The following is a 9,932-nucleotide window of genomic DNA, read 5'->3' on the forward strand; positions in this document are numbered from 1 at the left end:
ACACACATGCGCGCGCGCGCAGAGGTATTGAAAAAGCTAACTTATTTAGCCTGATTATACAGTGAAATACACTATTTTACATGTGATTTGCTGCAGCAGCAAAATGCGGTGAACAGTGAATCAGAAAGCAGCACTTTTCCGTGCCAGCAGCGTTGATCAGGCACAGCATCCTTACCTGGGGGAGGCAATTACTGGAACAATCTCCGTTCCTCCTTTGTTCCTGTTCTTGCAGGGGCTGTAACTGTCTTTTATATCTTCTTGTTTTCTCCACTGCCGTTTCACCGTGCATGGGATGTTTTACCTATTTTGTGCAGATATTCTGTCTTTATTCTGGAGAAGCCCTTTGCCCGTGCCCCGTGATGTGTTGCAGCACCTTGTCCACCAGCAGGAAAGTTCTCAGAGAGGGAAAAGCCAAGGTGCTGCTAAGCAGACAGAGGTGCTGGCACTCAGCACTTACCTTGTTGTGAAATATTTGTCGTGGATTTGTGGCTGCCTGTAGGCCAGCTCTCAGGGGAAGACAGAAGATCCCAGCTGGTTATGGGGCTGGAGCAGCAAAGGGCAATGCATTGGCACAAAGCCACCTCACTCTCTGCAGCCCTGTGCTAGGAAGAGCACCCAGGGCTGCATGCAAATGCTGCCTTGAACTGCTTCAGAAGCCATTTGACAATCAAATGCCCCTAAAATATAACATCTGAGCAGGTAATGAGCAGAAGAAGATGTCTCATTGTCCTCTAATAGGGGAACCGGTGATTCACAGTGCCTGTGTCACTTACGGGCGTTGATGTGAGCGCTCAGCACCGGTGTATCTGTGGCAGAGGAATCCAGATGTTCACTCCTGGCATCCCCAGGCCCAAACTCCATCCTGCCAAGGAGCGAGGACCACAGTGTTTGGAGGAGGTGTGGGATTTCTTGTTGGGGATTTACACCCTGGGGTTCAAGGCCCTTGCTGCATCCCAGCCCGGGGGGGTGAGGCCATGCTGGAGTGCTGGCTTCGGGGACCCCTGCCCCATTCTCCTCTGCGATGGAGACCCAACCTGCTACAGGCCCAGCCCCGTGTCAATCAGCCCTCCTCGTGCCTTAGTTTACCATTTGTAAAACTCCGCAGTGTCTGCAGGTAAAAGGGGCTGCACACCCACACATTTTCAGCTAGGCGGAGTGGCTACTAAGCATATATGAAACAGATATGAATTCCACGGCGGGGCTTTGCATCCGTCCCTGCAGCCTGTGCAGATAAACCCTGAGCTGTTTTTGAGCCAGCAAGGTGAGGAGCTGCGAGCGGCGTGGGAACAGCAGCCCAGGGTTCAGCTACAGCGCAGATGTATCCATAGAAATGGCTTTGTCTGTCAGTGATGCTCAGCTGTAACTCAAGAGCAACGCAACGGATCTGTGAGGGTGCACAGCGACAGCACAGCACGGCACGACAGCTGTTGAGGAAATCTACCTCCGCTTCTGCGACGAGGAATTGTGCGTGAATCCAGGTGCCGGTCATACGGGGCACCCTGAACCTCAGATCAGAGCACCCTCAGCTCGCTTAGCATCCAGGTATCCCCGTGAGTGCTGCAGGCTGAAAAGATCCCGCTGGAACGGGGGAAAGGGGCAATACTGGCGTTCGACAGAGAGGTGAGGAGAACCGAAGTGGTCGCAAAGCAGGCTCCCGGCAGAGATCCCCCGTCTCTGCCGCAGCGTGGGTGCCCACCCACAGGACAGCGGTGTCCCACCCGTGGCGTAAAGGTGCCCACCGGGTAGACGTGTCCCGGCCACAGCGTACCTCCCGTGGGCTCTGCAGCCCAAAGCTCTCGCCGGGTCCCTGGTACGTCTGTTCCCTGCCTCCTGCGCCCCGGGGAGGGGGGGAACGGGGCTCAGTGCTACCCGTCCTTCATCCACCACCGCCGCACCGGGGACTCTTCCAGCCTTACCGACCCCCCCTTGGCAAATCGCCTCCTTCGCGAGCATCACCCAGTGCGTGCGTGCGTGTGTGTGTGTTTCCTTCGCCTTTTTCTTTCTTTTTACCCCTTTTTTGGTTGGTTTGGGTTCCCCCCCCCCCTCCAAACACCGAGGCGCACGGCATCTCCGCGCCCCGACGGGACGGGAGTCCCGTTCCGAGAAGTCACCCGAACCACCCGCCGCCCCGACGAGGCGGCAGGGAACCGATGGGCGTCCGCTCCCTGCCCGCCCCGCCGCCCCCGCCCGCCCCCGGCCCCGCCCGCCCCGCGGGCCGGGCTCCACCGGAGCCGCCGCTACCCGGAGCGGGGCTGGCGGCGGCGGCGGCGGGTGAGTACGGCGGAGGGTCCGGGGCGGTGCGGGGGGGAAAGGGGACGGGGATATCCCTCGCCTCGTCGCTTTGCCGGAGGGGAGAGGGGCGGCGGGGGGAACCGGCCGCGGCGGGGAGGGGTCCCCCGGGGGCGGCAGGCACTTCTTTAGGGGGGGACGTCGGGTTTAGGCATCGCCGTCGGGGCTGGAGTTGCTGGGGGCACGGGGGGAGGCTGGGGAGGGGGTACATGGGCTTCGCTCTCCGCGGGCTCCCCGCCATCTGAACCTGCGTTTGGGAGGCTGGTGACACCAGGGCTTCTGGGGCGCGCTTTTCGAAAGCATCCCTATTACTAGGGTTCGGGTGGGTACCGAAGCCCTCGCTACTCCTACTAATACTACGAAGAGCAAATTCAGCTGAAGGCAGGAAGGAATCTCCCGGATGACACGCTCGCGCTTCGGCGCGTCTCTCCCCGGCGTTCCTCTTGGCACGGCTGCGCGTGGTTAAAGGTCTCCGGCCCGCGCGGTGGAAGGACGGGCTGCGAGCGCCGTGGAGGGACGCGGGGTGCGGAGGTGGATTTCTGCTTGATGGCGGTGGGAGAGATTCAAAACTCTTTTCGCTTCTTGTGTCGCTGGAAAAGAGTGTTTGTCTGAGTAATGCTTAGTAGACCCTGTGAATCACCATCTGCATAACTTTATATGGGGGATGCTATTCTCAGCATCTTAATGGAACTATGTAAACTATTAACATTCGTATCTGTTTGTACATGCAACGTGCAAATCTGTTCCCCCGGAAAGGCTATTTCGGAGCAGGTCAAAGGAGGAGACGGGGCAGAACAAGATGTCAGGGTGGCTCGGCGGGTGGAGGCGGGCGTTTGGGAGCCAGCAATTGCCGTCTTCGGAGGGGCAGCCCCTCCGAGGAAACCCGTGCTGGAAATGCTCACCGGGAGACCTGATGGGCAGGATGCTGAGTGCTCCGGGAGCGGAGCCACGGGCAGGCTTGGGGAGCAGGGATTCGGGTCCTGCCCCGGCCTCACACCTCGCTTCCTGCCCCTGCTCCTTCAGCCTCTTCTTCCAGTGGTTGGTGTGCTGAGAAAAAACATCGTGGGTCTTTTAAAGAGGCTCAAGAGAGCTGTGCCAGCCCGAGAGGGGTTTTGGCAAGGGGACGGTGCGATGGCAATGTCACCCAGCGCGGAGGAGCTGCCCCCGCACACGCGCTGCAGGAGCACGTGCTGGGTAGGCTGGAGGAGCTTTTAGCGTTTCAGCGCTGCGCTGGTTTTGTTAAGAGAGAAGAGTTTATTCTCTCGAGCTGTCAATCCGTCACCTCCCGGAGGCTCTCCGCCTTCCCTCCACGTCCGCCCCCGCCTCGCTGCCACTGCTCCCAGATGTGCGCAGTGCCGGGGGCTGCAAAATTCCCTGTGCCCAGGCAGGGGAATCGCAGCATCTTCCAAACCTCACCAGGCTGACCCCCAAATGAGGAGAGTGTTGACTGCAGGAGCTGACCATTTCAACTCTTGGTGCTGTTTCAATCCAGGCTTTCAGTTTGGAGCGATCTGTCATTTCCACACAGTTGGATTGAGAGCTTTGCTGTAGGGGTTTTTGGGTTGTGGGGTTTTTTCCAAATGATATTGGCTGAAAATTTTCCAGGAAAATGCAATGCTCTCTCAAAAGGAGCTGGATTCACAGGTCAGTAGGGTCCTTGCATTCTCCTGAGCATCTACTGCTGCAAGGCAGCATGAGCCCAGCTTGTCGGCTGCGTCCTGCTCACGTTCGGTGGCGAGTTGGAGTTCGCCGATCCCTAATAGCATCTAATAGCATCTTTAACCAGTCTCTAACAGTCCCCTCTCCGTCTCAGCTCAGCCAAGCCCCTGCCATTCAGGAGGGAACATCTAAACACGTCCCCTCGTTCTGGGGGGAAGCTCTGCCTCCTCTCAGCCCAGAAACACCAACTCCTTCCCAGTGGGTGACTGCAGCTGCTGGGGGGGACCAGCACCGGCCACCGCCAGCCTGGGTGGCAACTCGGGCTCGTGACCGTGAGATGAGAGCTGGAGCGCGTTGTCAGGGCTCCCAGTCCTGCAGTCTTCCTGCAGATTCCCTAAATCCCACTTCTCATCGGATTTCTTCATTAAATGTAGATTAGATCAGATGGCGTTTCTTTCGCTACGAAGTAATTTGGCTTTCCATTTAGCGGGCCCATCTGATAAATAATGGCTCGAAATAATGTAATTCCACCTGCCCTTGATCACACCGAGTCTGTGCTGGACTTCTGCTCCCTCCTTAGCTCTGGCTTGGCACTTCCAGATCTCAGGGTACAATTTAAATCCCCACTGTAGGAGGAGAGCCCTGCCTGGAGGAATGGAGACCAAAGCCACCAGATTATCTTCATTTTACTGACATACAGGCAAAGTGATGAAGGCAGAGGTGGGGGCTGAGCGTGGGTCACCCAGCTCTCCATCCACCTCTGTGCTTGAGCCCCATCTCCATCCCGGCAGTCCCTCGGCGTGCAGGCTCTCCACCGGCACTGCCACCACGGGAAGCCCTCACAGAGGGGTCACCCAAGACTGAATATGTAAAGGGGTGCTGGTCCTTAATTCCCACGTGGTCCAAAGCTTTTTGTCCATGGAGAAGCGGGAGCTGAGCCTGCATCTTCTTGCTGGGCAGCGAGCGAGGCCAGAGGGTACGTGGTGGGACCTCTCTGCCTCCCCGTTTGCTGGTGCTGTTTGGTTAGTTGAGGGCTGGGGATCCCCAAGCCCAGAGAGCAGATGCTTGTTGTTTGCTGGAGAAAGCAAAGGGGGAGTGAGAGCCTTAGAGATCAGAAACTGGCTCCCCCTCCCCAAATTTTCCTGCGCTGGGGAAGGACGGTTGCTCTCAGTGTGTGATGTTTAGCTGAGAAGAGCCGCCCAGCAGGGGAGCTGAGAAGGTGTGCGCCGGAGCTGACCCAGGGGAGCAAGATTTTGTGTGCCGGAGCTCATTTGGATAAAGATTGAGCAGACCTTTCCAGCATCAGGGTATTTATCCCACTTCCAACATAAACTGAAGCCCCTCTCCACTTCTGGAACATCTCAAAATGGGACATTGTAGGTGGGTCAGTAAAAGCCTCACAGATCTCAGCGGTCAGTTGCCTCAGCCCCCCTGACCAGCATAGCAGAAACACCTACTTCAGCCGTAGGCCATACCATGTCCGAGGGTTTAGCTTGCATCCAGCACATTCCTGACTTTTAATGGAGATACGGATGGCTTCCTGCTCCCATCCTTGCCCCGAGCTTGGTCGTGGCAGGGAGTGCAGCTATTGTGGGCTCCAGCAGTGACGGGAGAGCTCATTGGGGTCCCCGCTCACTCGGTTTTTCAGGAGCCATCCCTAGGTGATGTCCCCTGGGCTGCCAGCATCTGAGGTTTTTTATTCTCCCCTGAAATAGCAGCTCTGTGACTTTCAGAGATGGTACTTGGCTCTTTTCCCTGAGAAAGCAAGAGGCAGCGCGGCCCTGAATCTCCTGGGCTGCGGGCTTTCGAGCAGTGATGCCAGGCAGCTACTGCCACCGCAGGACTGATTTACCTCCAGTTTCAGAGGACAAAATATGTGGACTGATAATTCGAAAGTGATGACATCTTAAATTCATGTTCCTCTCCCTAACCTCTTCCATAAGGCTTGCTTTGATCAGAAACCCAGCTGGCGTTCCTCCGAGCTTGGGAGGAAGTCTGGAATAAAATCCAAAGACAAGAGCTATGCGAGTCCCCGGAGCCGCCTCCGTGGCTCTCCTGGCTGGGGTTTCCATCCTGCCTCCATGGGAGCGCTGCATTGTTTCTTGAAAATGAGGATCTTTTTACGAGGCTGTTGGGAAGTTTGTGGGTCCAAACTGGCGGCTGACTTTGCTCTGCCCAAGGGCTTCCCATCTGGGGTGGTGGAAATGCCCTTTCTGATGGTCAATAATAAGTAGCTGAAGAGCGTGCAAACCCCAGAGAGGTCCTAGCTCGGTCGTTTTCTCCTCTGGCACGTCTTCTTCCGTGACCTTGTCCCTCTCAAACCCCGTCCCTTTCTTGTCTTGCAGGACGGGGGCTCTCTCATGCCTTGTCTCGCTCTTCTCCCCTCATAAAACCTCCTTCCGAAGGATGGCAGCTGCCTCTTTCCGCTACGGCGTGACCATCACCGGGGCTGTGCTGCTGGTGACGGGGACGCTGTGCTTTGCCTGGTGGAGCGACGGGGAGGTGGGCTCCCCGGCTGGCAGCGGGGCTCGCCTCCTGCCTCCCCGGGAAGCCGAGGCGGTTCCCAGCTCCTCCTCCTCCAGCGCCCTGCTCCGCTCCGTCAGCTTCTTCTGCTGCGGCATCGGCGGCATCCTCCTCCTCTTCGGCCTCCTCTGGTCCGTGAAAGCCAACGCCAGGGTGGTCTCCCGCCGCTACCAGTACCATTTCCCCCGGGACCTGCAGTACTTCACCGCGGAGCCTCTGGAGAAGTGGAACTGCAGGTGGGTGCCACGTCCCCCCGCGGCGCTTGGGTGGGAAGAACTCGAGGGTGGGTTTGACTGTCCCGGCACGGCCGTGTACCTAAGCCTGCTCTCAGGCTTGCTCGCTGGCGAGCTCAGATGAGCGGTAACGCCGCCGGCCGCTGCTCAGACCCCGTTCCGTGCTCTCCTCCTGCTCCCCGAGCAGATGCTCTCGCTCGTTAGTGTCAACCTTCACCCAAGCCCCCGCAACCTGCCCCCCCTGCAGGCACCCTCCGTGCCCACGCTGGCTGCTCCCGTGGCCGGCTCAGCCGCGGACGGCTCTCCTCGCCCCGCGGGGCCATCACCGGCCGAGGCAGTCATCTCCTTAGCAGAGCCACCGAGCAGAAGACCGCGTTGGTTTTCTGGCAGAGTGCCTGGATTTGGGGGTGGGTCGGGGGTCATCCAGACCTCCAGCTGTTGAAAACTTTCCCGGTGCCACAGGTCTGCAGTGCTCTGTAAGGACGAGGGGGTTTATGCCATCTTGAATGGAAGCAAAATCTATGGTAAAAGGGAATTAGAAGAAAAAAAGAAGGAAAATAATCCTTGGATTGGCATTAAGATGGGAGTGTAGGCAGAGGGTCCTTCTACGAAGCCCATTTTGGAGTGTGGAAAGACCCCCTCACCCTGCCCCAAACACCACTGCTGCTTGTCAGGTCCCCAGACTCTTCCTGTGAGAGCCTGAGATTCATTCCCACTTCTGGATTTAAAAGTTTTTTGATCAAAAGGGTTTTTTTTCCAGAGACTGCTGTAGAAGCCAAGCCAGCCAGCCCTTCCCAGTGCTGTTTTATGGGGTCACAGCAAAGATCTTGGCTCCAGCATAAATCGGGCTCTGGGGAAAAGCAGCACTAAAAGAAACTCTGAAGAACATAAAACCATAAAAATTCAGTCAGAGGGGGAGGCACGTTCCTGGTTCTCTGGGGGTTTCAGTGCCCATCTGAATATCTTGGGGGGAGATCATGAGCCGGTCTGGGTAGTCTGGGGGGGTTTCCTTCTCCCGTGGAGGGTTTTGGTGTGCCCCCCACAGGGACCATCCCCTTCCCTGAGCTCCCAGCTCCCACTCCGGCTGGGAAGGCAGCGCCCTGGCACTGCTGGCACTGCGGCAGCTCCTCCAGTCCCAGCTGTGCTGGCATTCGCTCAGCAAAGCATCCTGCGCTGGGAGAAATCCCTCTTTCCGCATTTCCAAGGCAGCATCCCTTTGCAAGCTGAGGCTGTTTGGCAAAAGCCACGGTGCAGATGCCCGGGGCAGTAGGTCTGGGACAGGGCACTGCCAAGTTTGGGATAGAGGCATCCCTACGGAGCATCGCAGCTTTCCCTCTGGACCAGCTGTGCCCCTCCGACGCCCGCAGCCTCCCAAAGCACGCCGCGCTGGGTTTTCATCTGCAAAAGCAAGCGGACGGTGGGTTGCTTTCAAAGCCTCCATATCTTTGGGGGCTGCACCGTTTCATAGGGTGCCGAGCGGGGCCATGCACAGGGCAAAGGTTGGGCGGAGGTTTTCCCTGTACACAAGCCGTTGTTTGCTCAGCAAAGCGCTGCTGGAAGTGGCACCAGGCTTGGCCGGTGCATGGAGGGCTCAAGGGTGGGGTGCGACCGCATCGAACCGGGATGCCTGGCTCTTGCCCGCCTGCTCGTGCCAAACTGCTTACTCGGCTGCCGGCAGCCTCTGTGCTTCGGGGGATGACTTTGGGGTTAGGCAGATGATGAGGATGCTCGCCTGCCCGTGGGAAGCAGTGCGGTGCAGAATGGGGGGCAGTTGTCTCGAGAGCCAGCACCTCTGCTGCTTTGCGGTCATTCGCACCTGGAGTTGTAGCCCTTAATGCCGGAGGCGGCAGTTCTTCGAGGCTGCCTTGCCAGGCTGCCCTTCCTCTTCTTGGGTGAGGGGTTCATAAACTCAGTGGGAACTGGGCGACGTTGCCTTGTCGCGAGGTCTGATGGATGGTGCCCTTCCTCCTGCACGGCTCCCCACTTTCCTGGTGCCGGGAAGCGGCTGACATGGTCTTCCCTTGACCCTGGGCGTGCAAAACCTGCCCATGTGCCATCCCCAGCACACACGTGTCCATCATGCTCAGGGATGCTCCAGCTGATGGGGTTGCTGGGGTGCTGGGATGCTCCGGTTGATGGGTGCTGGGATGCTCCTGTTGATGGGGCACAGGGATGGCTCCGGTTGACGGGGCACAGGGATGCTCCAGTTGACAAGTGCTGGGGTGCTCCAGTTGTTGGGTGCTGGGATGCTCCGGTTGACGGGGTGCGCTGCTGGGTTTCTTCTTCTTCCCTCGCAGCACTTGGGACGCCAGCGCCATCCCCACCTACGAAGAAGCCCTGACCTGCAGACCTGCCCACGGTGCCCCAGCCTACGTCCAGCCCCCGGGGAGGAAGGAGGAGCTCACGCCGCCCCTGTACCGCTACCTGGAGGAGGACGAGAGCTGGCAGGGTGGCCGCCGGCGCAGCTCCTCCGACAGCGCCTTGTTCCGCCCCAGCCCGTCCTGGCTGGAGACCCAGCACCCTGGGGAGCCGCAGGCAACGCCTCCTCCCAGCTACGAAAACATCAGCGTCCGGGGGGTCTGAGCCGGCGGCGGCACGGGGCTGGGACTCTGCGGGTGGCTGCCCAGTCCCTCAGCTTTAAACCGAGCCCCTTCTTTTGCTGGGGCGAGAGGAGGGTGGGCAAGGAGGGGAAAGGGTCCGCCTGGCTTTCCGAGCGATCGGTCCGGGGCTGTCGGGGTTGCGGGTCCTGTGGGCGATGTGTTCGGGGCGTCGGGGGTAACTGGCATGTTTGAAAGCCTTCGTATTTTTAATAAAACCACTGCTGGTTGCAGATGCTTTGCATTCCCTGCTCTGACCCACCCTGGGGAGCTCATATCAGGCCAGGGGCTGCCCACTCACAGCAAGAGCTCTGTAATAAAAACTGCGGCACAGAACGAGGGATCTGGCCAGAGGAAAACCAGCTCCGTGCCGTCCCGTTCGCCCCTCTGCCTTTTCAATGCCCCTTCCAGCCGTATCTCCATCCCTTCCACCTTGCTTTCCCCGCGTACTGACTTCCCACGCCTCACTTCATTTGGTTTAGAGATGTTCGGTGGCTTGCGCGTGCGTTCAGGGCATCCAAGCGCACTTGGCATTTCGGGCAGCATCCTATAAAAAGACACCCCGAGCGGCACAACCCCCTCCCTGCCCGCCACGGACGGGGTTGCAGCCTTGCCCAGAGGAAAGGCCAAC

The 9,932-nt window shown here is 58.6% G+C and overlaps 1 protein-coding gene across 4 annotated transcripts; it reads left to right on the top strand.

Annotated features, from left to right (window-relative positions):
• The first annotated feature begins 1,708 nt into the window (after positions 1-1,708).
• Positions 1,709-9,534, top strand: TMEM61 (transmembrane protein 61). Of its 4 annotated transcripts, none has more exons than XM_030033725.2 (3): positions 1,709-1,810; positions 6,294-6,707; positions 9,002-9,534. In XM_030033725.2, the coding sequence occupies exons 2-3, from the start codon at positions 6,355-6,357 to the stop codon at positions 9,285-9,287; spliced, it is 639 nt and encodes a 212-aa protein (XP_029889585.1). In that variant the 5' UTR covers positions 1,709-1,810; positions 6,294-6,354; the 3' UTR covers positions 9,288-9,534. The 4 variants fall into 4 exon arrangements, with proteins under 4 accessions (XP_029889585.1, XP_040984007.1, XP_040984008.1 ...); XM_041128073.1 differs by lacking the exon at positions 1,709-1,810 and adding an exon at positions 2,220-2,264 and having other exon boundaries at positions 6,293-6,707; XM_041128074.1 differs by lacking the exon at positions 1,709-1,810 and adding an exon at positions 2,223-2,267 and having other exon boundaries at positions 6,293-6,707.
• The last annotated feature ends 398 nt before the right edge of the window (positions 9,535-9,932 follow it).

This window comes from Aquila chrysaetos, chromosome 12 (assembly GCF_900496995.4).
Source record: "Aquila chrysaetos chrysaetos chromosome 12, bAquChr1.4, whole genome shotgun sequence".
Classification (NCBI taxonomy): domain Eukaryota; kingdom Metazoa; phylum Chordata; class Aves; order Accipitriformes; family Accipitridae; genus Aquila; species Aquila chrysaetos.